This window comes from Diabrotica undecimpunctata, chromosome 5 (assembly GCF_040954645.1).
Source record: "Diabrotica undecimpunctata isolate CICGRU chromosome 5, icDiaUnde3, whole genome shotgun sequence".
NCBI classification, from domain to species: domain Eukaryota; kingdom Metazoa; phylum Arthropoda; class Insecta; order Coleoptera; family Chrysomelidae; genus Diabrotica; species Diabrotica undecimpunctata.
The window spans coordinates 19,645,419-19,669,249 of record NC_092807.1 but is presented as its reverse complement, the minus strand read 5'-3'; the positions used below and the strand labels follow the sequence as shown (position 1 = coordinate 19,669,249).

General features: G+C 32.5%; 2 protein-coding genes across 2 annotated transcripts in view; one reads left to right on the top strand and one right to left on the bottom strand.

Moving 5' to 3' along the window:
• The first annotated feature begins 7,489 nt into the window (after window positions 1-7,489).
• On the top strand, window positions 7,490-10,110 carry Art1 (arginine methyltransferase 1). Its single transcript, XM_072531610.1, has 2 exons — window positions 7,490-7,649; window positions 7,795-10,110. The coding sequence occupies exon 2, from the start codon at window positions 7,816-7,818 to the stop codon at window positions 8,884-8,886; it is 1,071 nt and encodes a 356-aa protein (XP_072387711.1). The 5' UTR covers window positions 7,490-7,649; window positions 7,795-7,815; the 3' UTR covers window positions 8,887-10,110.
• Window positions 10,111-11,664: 1,554 nt separating this feature from the next.
• The window catches only part of Sec10 (Exocyst complex component Sec10), a 39,281-nt gene continuing 27,114 nt past the window's right edge, over window positions 11,665-23,831 (bottom strand). The window contains exons 12-16 of the mRNA XM_072531609.1: window positions 21,983-22,069; window positions 21,825-21,930; window positions 18,486-18,642; window positions 13,398-13,555; window positions 11,665-11,811 (exon numbers count right to left, since the gene is read on the bottom strand). Of these exons, the coding sequence (XP_072387710.1) occupies window positions 11,725-11,811; window positions 13,398-13,555; window positions 18,486-18,642; window positions 21,825-21,930; window positions 21,983-22,069 (595 nt within the window). The 3' untranslated portion in view covers window positions 11,665-11,724. The remainder of the gene's footprint in view (window positions 11,812-13,397; window positions 13,556-18,485; window positions 18,643-21,824; window positions 21,931-21,982; window positions 22,070-23,831) is intronic.

Here is a 23,831-nt window from a genome sequence, read left to right as displayed (position 1 = left end):
TATGGACATTAAAAACCACAATGCTTAACAAATTAGAAGCATTCGAATTGTGGTGCTATCGACGGATCCTAACACTTCCAATGATCGACACTTCCAATGAAGATATTTATTACGTTAGGAATGTCCTACGGTTAATTTTCGCAAGAGACTCCTGGTTCGAAAAATACAAAATTAAATTTCTATTACAAAAAAATTACTTTTGTATTAAAATACACAAATGTGACTTAAAGTTTTATTTAATTCAGTTTGTTTCTGTAATTCGACTGACTAACACTAACTATATCTACGCAATTGTATATATTCTTATAATATGATATTCGATACTCCCTACATTCTCAGACGAAAAAGTCGTACAATTTAATTGGCTAACACCAGCCCTCAGCCGGAGAGACGATACGCTGATTATGGAATTTTTTAAATAAACAATAAGTATTTACTCGACAATATTCTTAAATTCAGAACTCTTGCTCACAAACATCATCAAGAGAAGAAAAACAGAATAGTTCGGCCATATAATAAGAGAACCCATACCATTTACTTTGCCTTATAATGCAAGGAAAAGTGCAAGGAAAGAGATGGATTGGTCGAAAGAAATTTTCATGGCTGCGTATTATTAGACAATGGTGTGGTATTTCAGTAGAAGAATTATTTCGCGCAGCAGCCGACAGAAAACGGTTTCACGAAATTGTAAACATGATGATGGCCAACGTCTGAATACGGACACGGCACCTAAAGAAGAAGAAGAATCTATTGTATTAGTGAGGATTCTATGTTCCTTTCCTAAAGTGCTGGTTTTATATGGAATTAAATCAGATATAATATAATGATCCTTCGCTGTTAGTCAATGCGCACAGAGCTATTTGTGTTGACACTAATGAATCTCCTAAACTTTTAACCAAGCAATGGAGACTCTCTAGTGGATTTGCCTGTTTGATAGACAAATTATGTTTTGTGAAGCTATTTTTTTACAATAATTTAAGCTCTTAAATGTACTTATAATGATCTCCATTATCCAAAGGAGAAAGGAGGTGATGTTTTGAAAGCGGTAATATTTTAATTTTTGGTGTAAGCCCTACATTTACATGTTCCTTCAGGTTTTCTCTATATATCCCAAGACAAGGCTAGCTTTGAATAACTCCTTTAAACGTGCCTATATTTGATCGAAGTTACTTTTTTCTTCTCTAGGAAACTATCTGCGCTACACCTGTCGTATTGTAGCCAATTGGTTTATTGTGCTCGAATTCCCTTTGGAGTAAGATAAAAAAAATTTCGTTTTATTCCAGTCGCAGTCGCCAGAGACGAAAATACCACTAACCCTGTAAAAATCACTAAAAAAAGCTAAATTTTGCTAAGAATATCAATTTTGGAATCCCAAGAAGACGCAAAAAAAATTGCCACTCCTATGTCCGGGCTTCCCTTAAAACCCCCCGTCGTAGGGAGGGAAAAACGGAAAACATCGATTTATCAAGAATTTGTAAGCCGTAGAATAAATGTTTCAAACAAGAAATGTAGCTAGCTGAGATAATTTCGAACAAAAATATTTATTAGCAATTTTTCTGTAAAACGAACCTTTCTCCCAGAAACAACGCTTGAAGCGATCGGCGATTTCGTATCAACTCGGTAAAAATTCGATATCTTTTGATCAGAGTATCCTATGGACAAAAATCAAAATGTGTTTTAAGGTAAAGAGTGCAGATTTCGTATGCAATTTTTGCATTGGCCGTAAATGAAGTCAGTTTCTATAAAGCTGTTAAATATATCAATCAACCTTGTGCAATTTTTGCAATTTTTTTACGATTCTCATGAGATCAATAAAATTTATCACTTTCATTGGCAGTTCACTATTTCTACTGCCTAATCCTAATCTACGGTCCATCTAATTTACTAACCGTTGCACGTCATTATCATTGACAGAGATCGAAGTTGACATAGTTGCCAAAGTATAAAAAAATCCTGAATTAATTTTAAATCAAATAGGTCACATAATTATTGCAAAAGTTGATTATACAACACAACAAATTAATATATAATTTAAATAAATAGAAACAAAACAAGAGTTAAAAATAATCTTTTAAAAACAATTTGAGCCGCTTGTATGCGTCGTATAAAGATGTAAAATGGAATACTTAAACAACAACAACACTTTTTTCATTAGGTACTTATTTACTTTGAAATGTTTTGTTACAACTAAATTTTCAAATGCTTTTTTCTTTTTTCTTCAGATTTATTTAAATTTCGGTTTTCTGATCGATAGTGATTAGATAGAGATCGATTATTCCATTTAGTTTCCATCCAAACCTCCAAACATGCGCGTTTGGTAGTTTTTGGTCTTGGTGTGTTTGTTTGTCTTTGACCCATCATATGTACCGTAAGAAGTTGGAAATATTGTTATTTTAAATTGTTTGAAGAGTAAATACGACCCTTTGGTTATAAACATGCATTGTCTCTACGATTGTATGATTTGTTGTTCGTGCATTTGTGAGGTAAGAATATCAAAATATTAAGATATTTACTCTGAATGTTCATGTTTTAAGGTAACTTTCTTAGGCCTGGTACGTTTTTTGGGCGGTGATAGAAGTGTATTAGTTTTTACGGCCTGAGAAATAGAACTCACAGTTGAAATAGGTATGTAAATTTAAAGCTCCAGCTACACGCTAAAACAAGAATGTATATTTTAAGCATCTACAATAATATACAAAACATACATTTACATACTTCTCTAACTCTAACTTTACGCCCCAGTCAAAGTTAGAATGGGGCCGTTATTATCACGTTCCTGTTCAAAATAATAAATCAAAGAAGGTACCATCTCTTAACAACGACTATTTGAATTCTTACGTGACATTTTTGAAATAAAACACACTAATTTTGTTCTCAAAAGAACAGATTTTATTAAATAGGTAAAAATATAAAACAAGAGGTATTCTCTTTTAAGTTCAAAATAATAAAGTAAAAAAAGGGTCAATACCGCAACCGTTACCAATTTATGCCAAAATCATAAAATCATATCACCTTCGTGTGCCTTCGTTCCATTACAGTTACAGTGTGTTCCGAACAAATGTTCTTCATAAAAACGCTTTATAATTTATACAAAATAAATGAAACATATTATTGTGTATTTCTTTAAGTTAACATTAATAGAAATCTTTAAATATTATTTCTATGCATATATAATAAAATATGTCTAGTGGCTAGTGGCTGTAATGCCAGTCTACTCGGCAAAGTGATTCTAAAAAAGAAAACACCTACCGCCTAAATATTTCGTGTTGATATCATGTGACCTCACGGGCTATGACGCGATGACGTGCAACGGTAAGTAAATTAGATGAAGTATACAAAACCTATAGCATTAAATTTAAATTTTGAGTTTTGGCGACAAATATGAAGCAAAAAACTCTCAATGACGTAAGATTGTTTGTAGCACTTTTTTATGGATGTAAAGAAACAATTCTTTATATATTACTTTTCTGAAAATCTTCGGACTATTATTAAAGAAAGTAGTGAAATAATATTTTACCAAGATTTTATAATCATTAAAATATACTAAATATACACCAACTATATTGGTGGTTTTATATTTTGGCCAGATATAATTTATTTATGTCGTCAGAAAATTCTTGATGAATTTATATCGGGGATATTATTATTTTTTATGTTGGTTGCGATGGACGACAATCATTGGGCGCGTTCAGCAGACGGAGCAGCTACCGCTCCGCTACTTCCGAATCCATCGGTTAGCGCTGGACCAAATGTCATAAGTCAAAACCTGCTGGATTCCGCTACCGCTACCTTATCTGTCAATGTCAAATAATTTGTCATTTTAAAAATTAAATATTTTTGTTCTTTGTTTACGTTTGTCAGTAGATTACCAATTTAGCTTGACTTTTAAATATTATTTAACTTTACGTCACATTCATATAATAGGAATATAGAAAGGAATGACATAATTAGAGTATTAGTGGAAGAACTTGCGGACGAGGAAAATAATATCCAGCTAATTGGAAATGTTGTGGATCAGTTGACACAAAATGAAGAATTAGAGCTAAATAATGTTGAGAGAGCTCAAGTGCCTCCTAATCAAAATTTTTATGAGGAAACCATTCACCAATAATATATGGGAGATCTTTTTGTAAAGCATTTTCGCATGAGTAGGGAATGTGATGAAGTAGGTTTTAGTAAAGATTATTAGTTCTTTGAAAACTACATATAAATATTTTAGGTAATTACTCAGCAACTAGGAAATTTAAGAGTTATACCCATTTCAATTCAATACCCTACAATTCCTTTAGATAAAAAGTGGAACATCTATTAATGTGGCGAAAAGGCAAATAGAATGATGATACTTGTATATATTTTGGTTCATTAATATTTATGTTATATTTACAAACTTTTCTTATTTGGCTTATAAACACACTTTCCTCTGTAAAATAATTAATTTTAATAAAACAAAAGCTACTAAAAATATATCATTTTATTTACAACATTTTACAAGTTTTATTTACAGTGCTATAAATGTAGTTAATACAATAAACTGATTTGGAAGAAGAATATATGAATAGTATGATTACAAAAAAAAATAACATATAGTCACAAAATAAAATAACAAATCAATTCAGAAAAAGTCACAAGGTATAATGGTATTAAGTTATCTAATGCATGCAGATAATGTAACACTAAACACAATACAAAAGCTGAAGTCGAAAGTATTACAAAGTTGGATCAGAATTATCACTTTTCAAGGGGAAAACTGATAGATTAAAAATTTGGAGCTTCTTTGAAGAGTTAGCTAATAGAAGAGTTCTGGGAGTAAAGCTGTTATAAGAGTAATTGAATCTATGAAAAGAATATAAAAAGTCTGCACATACCTAGTTGCAATATTGGAGAATAATAAACAAATATTTTGGAGAGAAGTTTGAAGCAGGTGCACAGGCTGTTGATAATTTTAAATAGAACTATTAAGTCTCTTTGATTTCTATATACCTCAAGAGAAGTTCAGTATACATTCTAATGCAACATATTCACAGTATACATGCATCCATACAATGGCATGACAGAAAATTGGACAGTCTTAAGTTTCAGTTTAGATGCAATGTAATAGGGGGACAAAACTGTAGACCAGTAAATGAAAAGGGATCTAACCATGGAGAAGGAGATCAAATAGCAGAGATGTAAGAAAAATCTTTGATGGTTCTCTTCACAAATCCAAGTAGCTTCATAGATTTCTGTATTGTTGTGGAAATGTGTGATTTATAGTTAGAGTCAAGGTTCACACCTAGATCCTTGGTTTCAAAAGTAGAATATATGGTTAAATTGTGTTTACTATATTCGAATATTATTGGGGGATGAGGAAGGTGCAAATGAAAACTATGACATTTTGACGCATCCAAATACCATTTTGTGTGCTCCACTTAGAGGCGATCAATATCCTTTTGCAGACTTCGGCCTGGCATTTGTTTATTTTAAAGCATTTTAAATCGTCAGTAAATATATAGTAAATTTTCACTTACTTGGAAACAACATATTAGATAGTTGACAATTAGATTAAACATTACACACAATTATCATCTAAATAAGGAAAGCTATATAGTGCCTGAAAGAAAGACTTTGATATGTAAGTAATAAAACCATCAATGAATTGAAACAATAATTACATCTATAGGCATGATAACAACAGAACTAAAAAATCAGAAACAGAGAGGAATAACACCAGCTTTCAGAACAAACAATTACTTAAGCAAATATAATAAGCACCAGAGCCAACATAAAAAAACATTTATACAGTGGGGTATAACAAACTTAATCAAAAACCCAACATACAATATTACATCTGTTAAACTGGTAGAACCTTAAACAAATGTATACCAGAACACAAAAGAGCTTTTAACAACAAAAAACAGAGTCTACATGCACACTTCACCTTTTATATCATAATAATTCATTTAGTGAACAATTTCAAATCCTTATATTAAGAAATTTATGAACCCTCACACTGCACCATAGTGAAAAAAAAGGACCCTTCTGGCTGTATATCTTTTTAACTCTATATACACACAAAATTAAAATCTAAGTATATATCTACACATTTCTTTAAAAAAAAAACCTTAATTTGTGTTAGTTAGAGGTGAGAATCACTATATGATTCACGCAGCCTTGTTGACTGATATCGTATATTACAGCAGTGTGCATCAAATGCCGATTCACACAAAAACAAGTCCATATGATTCATGCGACCGTGTTTATCAATGTAATATCGTTTATTACAATTATATGTCCATTTCCACAATATAGGCCATTTTACAGAAAAATACAATTTTGCTCTAAATGAATATTATTTATTTCCAACTGTTAGCCCGTAGGTGTTTGTTGATTTCACTGTGTACTCTGTGCAATTCTTTATACTGTGAAAATGAGTTAAAAAAAAACAAGAGAAACTAAATAGTGCAATGAAAACAATATTTTTTTAATATATAAAGTTTTTGTTAATTTCTTATTAAAATAACAATGTATTTAAATAATAGTTTTCGTTAAAAAATAAATATATAATAGTTGACTTAAGTAGTTTTTATCAGTAACCCACTTTTCAGGCTGTGAGAATCAAACATTGGTTCACATATTTCAGAGGCCAAATATAGTTTCTGTTGCTTACAGCCGTCTACGTTTAAACTGCATTAATGATACTTTGATATGAGAGACCACAATTGCTTCTCAGAGCTTTCATAATTTGTGATGTGTGAGCATTACAAATGCGTGTGTATTCGATATTTGATTCTCGCGGCTGTAAAATCGTATTACCCGTGTATCACATTATGCTTCTCATGGCAGTGAGATGTATTAAAATATACAGATATAATTCTGAATGACCAATTTGAGACATACAGCTTTCCCCTCCTTTATTTGTTCAGAGACTATAAAGTGTAAAACAGACATTTGTTTGTCAATTGAGAAAGACAAAATGCTGAAATAGCTGTAGTGGGAAGAAATTATAATAAAAGTTATAGAGATGTAGAAAACAAAAGTTTTCAGAGTTTTCTTTTTAGATAACATTAACTATAAGTAATGATCAATTTCGACGTAAACATTTTTAATAGCTAATATATGAAGTGAAAAGAAAGTATGAACAAAACATGAAGGAATGGAACCAAACAGTCATTAAATTGTAAAGATAAATAATGGATCACCTTTTTGTTATTAGGAAACAGCTGGAAAGGAATTAGAAATCCAATCAAGAAATACCTCTAAACAAGTTAAATAAATTCAATGGATATGTCCATATAATAAAGTAATATATGGCTGGAAGTAAAAACGTAAAAGCAAAACAAACACCTAACCCTCAATCTCAATTTTAGTACAGAAATGTCATGAATGACATTTCTCTCAACATGTTGGATGGAGGTAGCGATACATTTTTACGCTACCAAATTTGACAGGCCGCTCCGGAAGTAGCGGAGCGGTAGCGGTTTCATTTTGCAGACATTTACTCAACAGTTGTGGAGCAGCTCCGCCTGCTGAACGCGCCCAATAAAAAAGTTTTTATTCCAAGTGTCACCTGTCTTCTGTCATTTCCTTCTAAAAGCCAAACAATAATTTCTGGTTAGGCGCCAAGAAATAGATTCTTTGAGAAAATAAAACTTGTCCGTCTACAATAAAAGGTATGTTTTACGATTTCTTATCAATAGCGCTATCATCTATTAGTATATTAGATAATAATGCGAGTGTTAACCTTGATATAATTATTAAATTCATGCGGCACGTGTTACACAAAAGCCGGGTTCAATCTCTTTTTTTTTGTTTCAGAAAAGCAACGACTAATATAAAATGGAAACAATGGAAGTAGCTCCAGCAGCAGTTCTTAACAATCATGTTACCAAGGGAGAGAAAATGGAAGATATACCTGCCGAAGAAATGACCTCCAGAGATTATTACTTCGATTCTTATGCACATTTTGGAATCCACGAGGAAATGTTAAAAGATGAAGTAAGAACGCTTACATATAGAAATTCCATGTATCATAACAAACATTTATTTGCGGGCAAAGTTGTTATGGATATTGGCTGTGGTACAGGTATTCTTAGTATGTTTGCTGCTAAGGCCGGGGCTAAAAAAGTTCTTGCCGTTGAGTGTTCGAATATAGTGGACTATGCTAAACAAATAATTGAAACCAACAAATTAGATCACATCATTACAATTGTCAAGGGCAAAGTAGAAGAAATAACATTACCAGACGGTATCGAGAAAGTAGATATTATAATTTCCGAGTGGATGGGTTACTGTTTGTTTTATGAAAGTATGCTTGATACAGTACTTTTTGCAAGAGACAAGTGGTTGCAGCCTGATGGTCTTTTATTTCCTGATCGATGCTCACTATTTGTTACTGCCATTGAAGACAGACAGTATAAGGATGAAAAAATTAACTGGTGGGATGATGTTTATGGTTTTGATATGAGTTCTATACGCAAAGTAGCTATTAGTGAACCTTTAGTGGATGTGGTGGATCCTAAACAAGTTGTTACTGGACCTGCTTTAATAAAGGAAGTAGATCTGTATACTGTAAAAAAAGAAGATCTGGAATTTACTTCACCCTTCATGCTGACAGTAAGAAGAAATGATTATGTGCAAGCTTTAGTTACATATTTCACAGTTGAATTTAGCAAATGCCATAAGCGTATAGGTTTTACCACTGCCCCAGATGCTCCTTACACTCATTGGAAACAAACAGTTTTCTATTTTGAAGACTACATGACGGTTAAGAAGAATGAAGAAATACATGGAATGTTTACAATGAAACCTAACCCCCGTAATAATAGGGATTTAGACTTTGTCATTGAACTACATTTCAAAGGAGAGTTAGGAGAAGTGCACGAAGCCAATAGATATAGAATGCGTTAACATATTTTTTTAGTATAAGTTTTTTATCTGTTACTACTATTGCAATTGTCAAATAACTGCAAGTTGAAATCACTTGATACAGAACTTTTGATGGATCATTTAAATGTAAAAAATGTATAAGTATTGCTTTTTAATATTTGGTTGATTCAGGCCATAGCAGCTAGACGTTTTTTATGGCATCTGCCATAATTTCACATACAAGTTCTTTAGCTGTAAGGGATATAAAGGAGATATTAATTTTACATCAATTATGCAATAATAAACTTTTACTTGATTAAAAAAAGTTAAAATTTGGCTTTTGGAATTTAAAACGTATCAAAATAAATTAGTAAAAAACAAATGAGGTAGAAAATAACAATATGAGGTAAAATTAGGTAGATAGTTTCAATAATTGAATAAATAGGTACAATACATAATAAGTAGGTAAGATATAATAATAATAAATAGGTTTGAGAATTGTTTTTAGTTTATAACAATTCATATTGTTTTAAGGTTTAAAATAAACTTAATTGCTTAAAACTATAAAGATATATTTAATGTTTCAACTTCCATCATAAAAAATATGTTTTAAACTCATAGTTTATTTCCAAGTTATTAAAAAACAAATGCCATAAAAAAATCAACAACATTCTTACAAGAAACAAGTTTACTGAAAGAGTATTAAAAAGTGTATTCTTATATTTTTATTCCTGTGTATTTCTGAATTAGTGGAAGAGATTCTTAGCAACAGATATGGTTCTGTAATTAAAAAAAAAAAGACTTAAAAGTAATATCACTCTATTCTTTATACCAGCAAAACAAGGTAAGAAGACCTTAACTTTCATGAAAATGTAGTGGTATATCTGTGATAGTTTTAATGGTCATTTAAAGAGATCTCTCTTCCATTTTATATTTGCAGTTCATGGTGACAAAAGTGATAAAAGATAAATGAACTTATACTTGGTGAGGAAGTTAACTTTACTCTTAAAAAACGACTAGTCGTTTAATTTTGTATTACGTAACCAAATAGATTAATTCAACTATGAAAACTACCCCAGTTTTGTTTTCTGTATTTCTTTGTATCTCAATGTACAAAAACTGGTTGTTTTGAAATAGTTTCCATTTTATAACTTGAAAACCAACAATTAAGTTATGTTGATGATCTGTGACATTGATTTTTTATATCTTTTAATTGATAAGTATTTAATCTTTGAGTAAGAGTATTGAATAAACCATGGAATTTTATTACAATTTTATTACTTACCTTATTCCCAGGGGCAGACTAAGGCCTAGACACATGCCTAGGGTCTGAAAATTAGGTTTTTAATTTTTATAACTAATTTTTATTTAACAGAGAACTGTCATGTTCATAATTATTGCTGAAATGTATCCAAATTATGATAATATTTGATAGATTATGATAAAGTTGACTCAACAAGTGTGGACTAGCATTCCTGCTTATTCTTCCACATGTGTGAGTATTGATATGTGTACATTAACATATGAAAAAATGTGCAAACTGCAGCACTGTTACTATAAACTATTTGTCATCAATAATATGTGATGAATTTATTTGTATCAAAATATTTCCAACTTACAATATTGAAAAGTCACAAAGAAAGCCACATCTGACTCTAATAATTATTGATTCAACACCTGATACCTCACATAGATCAGCTAACTGTCATTATTTACTATATTCTTCCAAGTGCTATAAAAGAAAGATTTTTGGGATTTCTACCCATATTTTTTCATACAGATAAAAACTTTGAGTTCCTCATTGATACAGAAATTAACCAGCCTATCGCCAACAGAAATGAACCAGCCTATCGCCACGTTCATTCCTCTCCCCGAGTCCATATCCCTCCACACAATTCTCCACTTCTCCTTTGCGCACTTAAGCGTTTAAATCTCCCATTATAATAGTTATATTGTGTCTTTTAGTCAGCTTTATTGCCAATTTCTTCACCGAAGTTTTCTATGGTGTCTTCATCCTTGTCTGCAGTGGGTGCATATATTTATTTTAAAAAGTTTTATTTAAAGAATCCTAAAGAAGGTATATTTATTCTAAAATTGCCCTTTAGGGTTACATAACAGAACGTTTTCGGACTAATAAGTCATATCATCAGTGCAGTTACCAGGTATACATGAGGGAAGCTACTAAATATGAGGGTAAAAACCATTTAAATTATGTTAACTTTGTTAATTAATACATATTTGTTGTAAAATTTAAATGATGTAGTTTTAAACAGATTTGCATCATGGCAACACAAGATTCCCAGGGGGTTTCCAACCCAAGAGAGGGTATCTCCATTGGTCCTCAATAGCAACTGTTCCATATCGGGTGTTACATCTGACTCAAGTCATTGTATATCACTAAGCCCCAGAATGTTAATCTTCATTCTGCACATTTCCGACACAGTGTTATCTAGTTTGCCAGGTTGGTATAAATTTCTTACGTTCCAATTTTCAAGGTTATATAGTTATTCTGATTTTTTTGACAGGGATTTACCTTGATGACGACCTCAGAGGCCCTGTTGTCTGATTCTAATTTTCATTCCCTGCCGTATCTTTGATTCCGAGCTCCATGATCATTAAGTAAATTATCGATTAATGGGTTCATGATGATTTTTACTAAGGATATCCATGTGATAGTCATCCTGTGGCTTGACCTCTCAATGCCGTTGACTAGCTCAGGGCAATAAAATGCCCTACCACGTGTCGCATCTTCCACCCATAGCTGTTAAACAACAAGAGGGGGATTATGTTTACCAGTAATCGTACCACAAAACAATAAAATCGTATTAATTAGTACTTTATTAAATAATATACTCTACATATTACAATTATATGTATCTCTTACACTTTTAGAATCATTTGTTTTTGTACCTTAAAATCGCTTCTGAGTTGGATAAAATTGTGAAGGATTGTTCTATCCAGCTTTACCTAAAAATATAAACAAATATTATTTTAGATATTACACACAGGATCATTTATCAGTCAGCAGGAGGTTAATTAATGGTGTGAATCTAGTACTTTGGTACCGAAATTAGACAGGTTAGGTCCAGAAATTAGACAAAAAAGTGATAGAATCTGTATTTTGGAATGCAAAAGGAATTTAGCTCGTAAATTATCTCCAAATTGGTAAAATAATAAACTCAAATTATTGTTGTAGTCCTTTTGGGTTAGCTGGATGTAAAATATTGAGGGAAATTGCGTTTATAAAAGACAAATATAATTTTTCTTCAAAATTACGTACCATTCATACATCTCCAACAACCATCGCGAAAATCAGGGAATTAAAATACGAAATGTTTACCCACCATAAATAGCTATTGATATTGATGATACTGGCTAAGCGTCCATGTAACAATTACCATTGGTAACAGTTAAAAAAAATCTCGCAAATAAATATTTTATGACTACTATGAAATAATTTCATTTATATTTTTGCCAATAGAAATATGTGTTAATAGTAATTCAATAAATAGCCAACTAGAGCTACGAAAGTATTGACGAATTTTTGGGACTCTAAAATTTGTTCTCTAAAATTTAATTTTCTTATCAATCTAACGTTGGGCCAACTGATATGGGAAGTGCCTCGTATGTGATAGATGTAGATGTAACCAAAGAATATAGACGCTAAGCGTCTATATTCTTTGATGTAACTCTCATAGTTAATTAATACATCTATAGTATTTTTTATATAAAAATGCGTGCACGTCACAATTTATATAAAGTGACGTCACTTATATTTAAAATTTACAGAACGTCAACCTTGGAGTTCAAATTTTCCTAACACAGCTACTAATACGAAACTGTTCGATCTTTCATAGGCGTCAACATGGTATAATAATCTGAAAAATATAATCATCATTATATTGGGAATTTTAGAATTATATTGATTAAATAACCAAAAACATTTGTTATTATTAATAATATAAATTTTACGAAATAAGTCTATAAGTCTAATATTCCACAAAATAATAATTTTAGTTAAATATATTAGACAATTGTACGAAACTGATACGGAAATACTTCAAATTTTTTGACAGTTCAGCGTGTGGCAAAATTGTTTTAAAGGGTTACCGCTTTTTTAGAGTAAGGATTTTGTTTATGTTTTGATTTCTTACACAATTTGATCATAATATATTATATATTAATAAATTGTATTTATAAATATATATTAAATTTAGATTAATAGCTTTAAAAACTAATTATTGTTGTGTATTGTGATTGTGATATGCCAAAACAACTAAATAGTCTGTAGAAAGCTGATAAGCTTTCATATAAGATAGATTATTTTAAATAAGAAATGTTTTCTTATGTATTTTAGTGTGTTGCAGTAATCTTAAAACTAAGTGTATTTACGGTTAATATAATAGTTTGCCAAATAGTTGACATTTTAAAAATTCCTCACTTACTATTCCGATGTTTTGGCAACGCTGTAGGGTTCTGACGTCGTAAATCTTGAATGACGTGCACGCATTTTTATATGAAAAATACTACAATAATTATTACATTCAACTTACTAGAGAATCTTCAGAACACACTTGCTGTAAATTTTCAGGCTTAACAAGCAAAAGATTGCAGAGGGCATGCAGTGTATCAAAAAGTTCAATAACTAATGGACCGAGCGCTTTTGTACAATGACGATAATCGTTTAAATCACAGATAGCCACCATCGCACCTAAAATAAAAAAATATTTTTGTATATTTACTCCAGTCATCAGGCCACTGGACCTCTAAAAATCATACCAACAAGCTGAATTTTGGGGAGAATGTCAATTTTGGGACTCCAACAAAGATGAAACAAGTTTACCATTTATACAAGAAATGTAGCTAAAATATTAAATAGAAATGTTTTTTTTTCATTTTTACTGTAAAACAAGCTTGTTTCTCAGTTCCCTGAGAAGTGATCGGCGATTTTGAATGTGAGAATAAAATTTGTATCAACTCAACTCTCTAGTCTAGAGTGTCCTATCGACAAAATGTGTTTTTAAGCTCAAAAGTGTAGCTTTCGTATGCAGTGGCCGACTAAAGCTAAAGCGGGCCCTAGGCAACATTGTAATTCCGGGCCTATTTTTCAGCCGTGACACATACTTTGCGTTCGGTAGTTTTGTTTCAAAACATATAGCATCTAGTTCTATTTAATTATACAATTTCAATTAAAAAAAAAAGGAAAAACATAATATCAACTATTTAATTTTTGTTGGCCTAATGTGGATCTTTCATCGCATTCCTTATTGAAAAAAGGTTAAATAAATAATTATCAGAATTGTGTTTAAATTTGGGAATGTTGTAATATTATTTTCCTGAATAAATGACAACATGAATACAGGCTAAATCATATTTTCGTTGCTTATAAAAGTCTTAAATTATAATACTTAATTTTTTAGTTTATTGTAAAGTAGTTTTATATTCCTCAGATCTTTTTTTAATGTGGCTAATTCAAGAATTGTATACAACAAAAGAGTAGAGTGCACCAGGAGACAACGAAAATAATCTGATAAGAAACCAAATCGATTACATTCTCGTTAACAAAAGATTTAGAAATGGGATTAAAAGCGTGAAAACATATCCTAGTGCTGATGCAGACTCCGACCACAATTTATTTCTTGCCAACTTTAACACTAAACTGAGAAAACAATAGAAAAAAAGTAAAATTAAGACTAGATTTGTCACAGCTTGAGGGTAAAAAATGTCAAAAACAAATAAATGGAGCAATTGCACCAGCATTCACAGAAGCTTAAAAAAAAGATATTAACAGTCCCTGAAACGAAAAGAAGTCGGCAATACTTAACGCTGGCAAAATGTTTGTGGGTAGAAAAGAACTAAGTGCCAAAAAGGACTGGATGACATCAGATATTATAAAGCTCGTAGAAGAAAAACGAAAATACAGAAATACAAATAGAGAAAAATACAAACAAATAAAGAAACTAATAGAAACGCAGATCAAGGAAGCTAAAAAAGGCTGGATGGATGAAAATTCCAAAAAAATAGAAGAATTTAATATGACACACATAACCTACACAAGAAACTAAAAAAATACGGGTAATACATGAAAGAGAATACCACAGGTTTAAGAAACTCCAATGGAAATCTCCAATTATCAGATTGAAGACGCAAATTATAGAAGAAAAACAACAAACTTTGGAGAAATACATCAAGGACTTATTTACAGATAATAGGGAAGAAATAAATGAAACATTACCAACTGATGGAAATATACAAATTGTAATATCAGACATAAAGCAATTAAAAACTCAAAAAGTGGTAGAGCGCCAGGACCTGATGAAATTCTAGTAGATATGTTAAATCCTGAATGACGAAAATATTGAGTGTCAAGTAAATTATTTAATAAAATACACCACGACGGTCAAATTCCTGATGAATGGTTAAAATCTATCTTTTTACCCTTACCCAAGAAAAATAATCCCAAATCTTGTGATGAATACGGATTAATTAGCCTCATGAGCCACACTTTAAAAATACTACTCAAAGTTATTCAACAGCGCATATATAAAAAATATGAAGAACAATTAGACAAGACACAGTTTGGATTTAGAGGTGGAATGGGAACAAGAGAGGTGTTGTGCGCAATAACGGCACTATTACAAAAATGGAGGGAATATAATAAAAACGTATATATATATATATATATATATATATATATATATATATATATATATATATATATATATATATATATGTGCACTCGTAAGTGAATGGGATATTTTCGGTCAATTTGGAGATAAAAAAGACAAAAGTTGTGCTACAAGGAGATAAAAAAAAACAAGAATTGGAATATTTATTGAAGACGTTTCGCCCAATGTTCATTGGGCATCATCAGTTCATCTAAAAGAGTATTATTAGCGATACATCTATATGAAAAACAATTAAGTAAATGATCTTACCTTTAAAAGATCTGTAGCATTAAGATGTTATTATTGTGAAGAAACATCAAAAATTAATCTATTAAATAAATCAGTAAAAACACAGAAACACAGAACGCCGGAAGATTTCCAATTAAAGTAATTTTATAATAATTTTTTTTAATTTAACTTTTGAAAACATTGATTGATTCTAAAATCTATCAAAAAATGTAATTGTCAATTTTGAAATGTTATATTAACAACGGTAAGGCTAATGATCTTGACTGTTATGATCATATCATGCAAAATAAAGTATTTGAAAGTTCAAATGTCAGAACTGACAATCAGCTGGTGAGATTTAAGGAAAAGTTTTGTAGATGCCAACATAAATGTTATGATATAATAAAAGAAGTTGAAGAAGAAACCAATAATTTAAAAGTAGAATACGGAAGAATCAATTTTGTAGTATTAGTGCATGGTAAATTTGGCTTAAGTTGCTGATATCAGTTCTCTTATTTAATGCATTAGGTTGTTATTATATAATCATTTCGCCCAATGAACATTGGGCGAAACGTCTTCATGTTATATAGATTTTCAAAAAGCATTTGACAGAGTTCAACATAGTAGATCCCAAGGATATTAATTTAGACAAGAGTCTATACTACAATCAAACAGCGTTCGCACCAGAAGAGGGGCAAATGCGGATTCTGATCACTATCTGGTCGAAAGTAGAATTTCAAACATCAAAAAGGAAAGAGGCTCTAAACATGAACGATACAAGGTAGAAAGACTCAAAGAAACAAACAAAAATAAAGAGTATAAAGAAAAGATAAACAACAAACTAGAAAACAAAATAACGCATGAAAACCTAAATAAGGAGTGGGAAGAATGCAGAGACATCATACAAGAGGCAGCTAAAGAAGTACTAGGCATAAAAGGTAGAGAAAGAAAAACAAGAACGAATGACTGGTTTGACGAAGAATGTCAGATCATCACTGACAAAAAAACAGCATATTTACTGATGCAACAGTGGCACAGAACCCGACAAGCAGAGGAAGAATATAAACGACTACGCAAAGAAGAAAAGAAAACTCACCGAAGAAAAAAGAGAGAATATATGAACAAAGAACTTCAAGAACTACAAGAACTAAGTAAATCAACAGAGACAAGAAAATTTTATCAGAGACTAAACAAAAGCAGAAAAGACTTCAAACTGAGAACAACGATGTGTAGAGATAAGGAAGGTAATATATTGACAGAACAGCAAGAGATACTAAGTAGATGGACAGAACATTTTACGGAAAAGTTTGAAGGAGATCGGAGAGAGACGAACCCTGACATACCATTAGACCAAGCAGACAACAGAGAAAAGACTCCACCAACAATAGCCGAGATTAGAGCAGCAGTAGAAAAATTAAAGAACAATAAAGCACCGGGATCGCATCAAATAGCATCGGAGTTACTGAAGGAAGGAGGAGACGCACTATAAAAAACAATACATGAATTGATAACAAAGATATGGTCGAATAAACAGCTACCAACAGAGTGGAATAGCGGTATTATTGTACCATTACATAAAAAAGGAAATCAGTTAGAATCTGGAAACTACCGTGGAATCACGCTGCTGAATGCAGCATACAAAATAATGTCCAACGTCATTTATGAAAGACTTAAACCACACGCTGAAAAAATAGTTGGCAAATATCAAAGTGGCTTCTGTAAATCCTCGAAAAAACGAAATTCCCATTGTTAGACCCTAATCTTCAAAACTTATGGTATGAAATTTCGATTTTAAGTTTTGGCAACAAATATGAAGCATTTTGACATATGCCTAAAAAACGCTGAATTTAAACTTTCACATTACAAACGATCTAAAATTTTTAAAATTGCTTTTTTTCGATTGTACAATTACATTTTTTAAAACTAGACACATTCAGCTTCAAATTCTATCCAACGAAGCATTTCCCGTGACGTGAGATCGTTTTTAATGTAAAAGTTGAAATTAAGCGTTTTTATGCATACATATTTCAAATACCTTCTATTATTTATTCTCGTATCAGCGATCGGTCAATGAAAGTAATACATTTTATGGAACGGTAAAATGCAAAAATTGCATATGAAAGCTGCAATTCACTGCACTCTTCACCTTAAAAACGCATTTTGATTTATGTCGATAGGACACTCGGATCAAAACATCGAATTTTTACCGTCAAGTTGATAAAAATTTTATTTAAAAAATTGATCGCTCGCGTAACTGACATTTAAAATTGATGGTTGCTTCAAACGTTTTTTCTGAGAGAACGGTTCATTCTATACAAAAAGTGCTAATAAACATTTTTGTTCAAAATTATCTCAGCTACATTTCTTGTTTCAAAAATTTGTTTTCTTGGTAAAAAAAACTTGGTAAATCAATGTTTTCCGCCCACCACTGCGAGGAGGGTTTTAGGTGGAACCCCGAGGGTAGGAGTGGCAAATTTTGTTGCATGTTTTTTGGGGTCTCAAAATTGACATTCTTAGCAAAATTCAACTTGTTCGTCTCGTTGTTAGAGGTCAAATCTCTGACGACTAGAATAATTATTATAGAACAATCATTTTTTTTTTAAATTTAGAAACAAATATTTTACAAATTTTTCGAAACATTTATTTCCATACAGCAGAAATTAAACAGTCGAAGTTGGCAGTGAACTGTTATTCATTCCCTTTTTCTTTAAATAAACATATGATATCTACTATAACTATTCTTACCTGCTGTGTTATACTGGAACTGCAACATGTGATCATACACCACTCGGTGTAATCTTATGCCAAGTTCTTGCAATATGGCTGTGACATTATTACCATCCAGGTTCGCTTTAATTTCTTTTACAATACTATTAACGTAATTGATGACGTTTTTACAAGCCTAGAAGGGTGATATGTATTAATAAAAAGAATTTAACGGAATATTTTGGAATTTTATACAAATAAACGGTGCGGAGTTGGTACAAATTATTAGAAGTATATACAAATATATAGAATAACTTCCACAATTTACTACCTTTCGAATAGTTAAACACTTACAAACAATAGATTGTATATTGGTGTAGTAAGTACCTTATTCACATATATTCTAACCTTAAAAGCGACCACATCTTCGAAATTTACTTTGTTGTGTAATTGTTAAATAATATATTTATTGTTTATCTAAGGACCCTGTTACACGAGCTCTAAGGGTGGGTCGTCGCGTTAGGATGGGTATCCACTATATTCGCAAACTTCTCATGCATTGCGATCCTGCAACTGATTCAATGGATACGAAATGCGCTCTTCTACATGAAGCACGCCTCCTTTTTGTGCACTGCTCAGTTTTCAACGAACCTTTGAGTGAACATGTCGTCCCATTAGTTCCTAGTGCAGCGTATATTTTATTTCATAATTTCCTTGAAGTCTATAGAAGCCCTACTCGCTTTTGTGAATCTGACTTTTATTGGTGTTGGAACTCAAATATCAGGAATTAAGTGGCCATTACAAAAACTTTAAGCGATTGTCTTCATGTAATTTTGAATATTTGTATAATTTGGTTCTACCAGCAATAGAAAAATAAGGCACAAAATTTCGAAAAGCCATATCGGTTCTCAAGATAAATTAGCATTAACGCTACGATTTTTAGCTACGGGCGATAGTTTTACAAGCCCGAAATACTTATTTAAAATCTCAAAACAAGCAATCAGCAAATTTATCCCAGAAGTATGTCAAGCTATTATTAATGCACTGAAAGATAATACTTTATTAATACAGTATACTCCCTCTATAACGAACACGGTTATTACGAGGTTTCGCTTATAACGAGGTATATTAGATGTCCCGTGAAATTTGAATTGAACTATAACCCTCTAGCGAGGCAAATTTGGTTATAACGAGAGAAAATAAGATCGAGAAACGTGTTTTTTTACGTTTTAGACCCGGCCGTGGTTATAAATAAATACCCTTTTTAACTGCCCCGCAATAAACTTAACTGCCGCCCGCAATAAACTTCTTTACAATAAATACAACTGTTTCACATCTTTAGAAAATATGATAGATAGAATGATATAGGATAACGACAATGATACAAACAACTGTTTTTTGTTTTAACGTATTTCATTGACAATAAAAGTAAACAACTTTTTCAAAAACGCCATTCAAACAATATTTATTAGCATCTATATTTCTATATTGCTCCGAATGGCTTCACTATAGGAAGTTAATGTTTTAAAAAACTACATATTCATATATGCACTGATTATTATTGTTGTCTGATATAACGAGATTGGCTTATAACGAGGTAATTAGTCTGCCATTTCAGTTCTCGTTATAGAGGGACTCTACTGAAATAGGTTTCATACAAATAACAAACATGTAAGAAGCATAATTAAAGGTAATCATTGACATCAAAAGAATCCGTTCTGTATTGCCATTCACTTGGGACTGCCTTGACCAATATCAGTTTGAGAGGTACTTTAGCTGGGCTATACGTCGATTCCCTTGGATTGCCTTGACCAATATCAGCTTGAGAGGTACTAGCTGTTAAATATGAATGTGCTGATGAATAAATCGGATTCAGTGTAACCGTTTCTGGCCGTGTTGAATAATAATAATGGGATTGACTTGTGTAGTAACCAAATTGTTCATTGTTATTAAAGTCTCCTCTCTCTCTCTCTCACTCTCTCTCTCTCTCTCGCTTCGAAACCCCGAAAACAGAATTTTCATTTTATCTTTGCATATTTGTCCCGAAATATTCATACCTCTTCCGATTTCCACCCAGGCGTCTTATTTTAAATTTTTATTTTTGAAATTCTCATCCAGGGGATTCCACCGAATAGTTTCGGTACAACCCGATTAGAGTTAAACATTTTCCTTCCGACCACTCCATTTAACCTAGCATGGAGCGTGATATACGATACGTACGCTCTTCGTGATATCTTGCTCGCGTTTACGAACAGACTGAGCTCGTCTTTGTGTTCGCCCAATTTACCGCCACCTATTGGAGCGCGCACTGTTGTACGCTCCGGGAGAGCGAACGTATCCACTATGTGGAGCAGTTACAGGAGAGAGAACGAAATTACCGTCGGCGAGTCCGCGTTATTCCGACCAAGCGTTGCTAGCTCGGCCGGTCGCGTTAGTAGCCCGCATCAAGTTATACGTAGCTCTGACAAACGCGGACAAAGCGATCTCAACGCGACGCAACTACAGTCAAGTATAAATTGGAAATTATGCGCCCTGTTTTCCGCGTCATCAACGCGACGGCATTAGCGTATAACTCGTATAACAGCTCCCTAAGGCGTACTTTATGGTTCCGTGTGAATTTGTTTATCTCCCATCAGACGTGTCCCCAGATGGTGGACAGGAGAATACCCTAATCGGTCCTAGGACAGGCGGATAAAATAGATTAAGGAATGGTAACCCTGACAGACAGAAGAGTCCCTAGTCCTCCAGGTTGGGGGTTGGCAAATGGATAAACTCCCCGCTTCCGTAAAACTTAATTGTTTCGAACATTTCAGAACAATAAACAGGGCGGATCTTTTGGGAACGACCAGATAAACGAAACAAGCTTAATGACTTTGGTTTACTCGTATTGGAATTTTCAGACGTTCTATAGTGCACGAAGTTAAGAAGCTTATCAAAAACAATGCCTGCATATAAAGAGGAAATCAGTGGCAGTATGGAGAAAAATGAGTAAACTTTAACAACGGTCATAAAACCGATCATATTTTCGGCATGACTCACGACTGAAATCTGCAGTCATAGCTTTCTACCGCATAAGTCCAAGAACAGTAACAATTAGACTAAAGGTAGGCTCTTAAATTACAGGATCACACATATCCATGCATCCACTGAAGATAAAGGAGACGGGGAGAAGGGTCTATTCTATGAGAAATTTGGGACCTGGTTTTACTTCAATTTTACCCTTCAATCAGCTGCAACAAGTCGTACCTATCATTCATAGCATGGTAGAGTATGGCTAAAATCCAAACATGCTTGATTGGATTCATTACACAATAAAAGATTAAGAGCTCACAACGAAACTCACACTTACAAATTATACATATTTACAATGTTACCTACGGGTGACGCTACTGTGTCGAAGTCGTCAGATTCAGGTTTGAAGTCAGATTTTTTCTGTTCTGTTTGGAGATACAGTTTGACCCAGCTCGAAATGGCATTGAGACACCTAAAATGTATTGGTCAACTTCTGAAAGCAAACACAAAGTAATACTACATACCTATCTAGTCCAGTATTAATCTTCCGTTCTATATCTTCCAGTACAAACTTTTTCTTTTGTACACAATCGTTATTCCTTGGAGTGTTTCTGAATTAAAAGACAAGATAAATTCAATAGTAAAAAGATTATCATATTAAATTCATATCAATATCTCATTTTTTTATTTTTATATTAGGCAAAATATTTTATTTTTTTAATTAGATACCATTTCTAAGTGCTAATTTCTAGAGAATGGTTAACATCAGCTTTTTTCCCCTAGCAAAAATTAGAAAAGGAATGAATAGTAATAGCTGAAATTGTGTAGGAAGGAGAAACATGTGAGAGTCAATGAAAAGAAAACAAAAACAATGATAATTTCTAAAATAACTCTCACATAATAAATATATCGATTAGCGGGCATCCGATTGAGCAGATGGAAAGATTCAGAATACTTAGCTGTGTAATCAATAATATAGTAGATCCAGATCAAGAGGTAAAAAGGATAGAACAGGCCAGAAACTGTATCTTAAGAATGAGGCCGTTTTTCATTGCAAATCATCTTAAACTAACGCTAGAATTCCGCATAGAAGTAAAAAATTAGTACAATGCGAAGACTGGAAATCTTTGAGCTGCGAATATTTCGCCGCATGCTGAAGATTTCATGGATGAACCACGTCAGAAACGAAGGAGTTTTAAGATAAACGAACGAGAACTTTTATGAATAATAAAAAGCAGTGGAGTGGTAAGTATTATCATTACTATCAATATGCAAAGAAAGAAAAAGGAGTTAAAGAAGAAGGGATTAAAGTAGAAGCGATGAAGAACCCTTAGATAGCTAAGAGATTCGAGGAAAGTCTCAAAAGCAAGCTGGAAGGCTGCACGGACTGCAACAACTATTGGAGGCAGTGTAGAGCCATATTGGAAGAAGTGGCAACTGAAGTTATCGGAAAGCAAAAACGTAAAAAATTAAGGTCAGACTGGTACGATGAGGAATGCGCACAAGCAACGCAAAGAAAAAATCAGGCATATAGAAGACTCCAAGGAAAAACGAATACTTAAAAAAAAGAAGAAAGAGCATATAGAGAGCCAACTAAAAGAACTAGAGAACTATAAGGCACAAGCAGAAACGCGAAAGTTCTACAAGAAGATTAACCAGAACAGGAAATAATTCAAACCAAGATTATCAGTCGTTAGAAATAGAACAGGGGAGATCATTGGAGATCAGGACCAGATACTAGAAAGGTGGGCAGAAAACTTAGAGGAAAGGCTAAATATAAGAGGTGAGACAGGGCTCCACGAATCAGAAATCCAACTCGAGGACACTGACGACGAAAGAGAGAAAGATAACATCCCAACAGAGGTAGAAGTCATCCAAGCTATACAAAAATTGAAAGAAAACAAAGCTCCTGGGGCAGATGGCATTTCTGCAGAACTTGTAAAGCATGGAAAAAAATCCTGACATACTGTATATATGTAGACTGGTAGAACTGATCTGGAAGCAAATAAAGTTGCCAGAAGACTGTAATGTAGGTATAATTGTACCTATTCACAAGAAGGGAGATCAAACAATATGTGACAACTACCGAGGAATAACCCTCCTAAACGTAACATACAAAATATTGGCATATATTCTTTACGACCGACTATCGGGATATTGTGAAGACATAATAGGTAAATATCAGTGTGGGTTTCGTAAAGAAAGATCAACGACCGATCAAATATTCCTTCTAAGGCAAGCTCTGGAAAAAACATATGAGTATGGCATTGGTACTCATCACCTGTTTGTTGATTTTAGATGTGCCTATGATAGTGTTGAAAGAAACGCACTGTACAAGGCCATGATAGAATTCAGCATACCAGTACACTTAGT

What these genes read in the sequence shown, in the direction of transcription:
- Art1 (XM_072531610.1), top strand. Translation starts at nt 7,816, where the DNA reads ATGGAAACAATGGAAGTAGCTCCAGCAGCAGTTCTTAACAATCATGTT.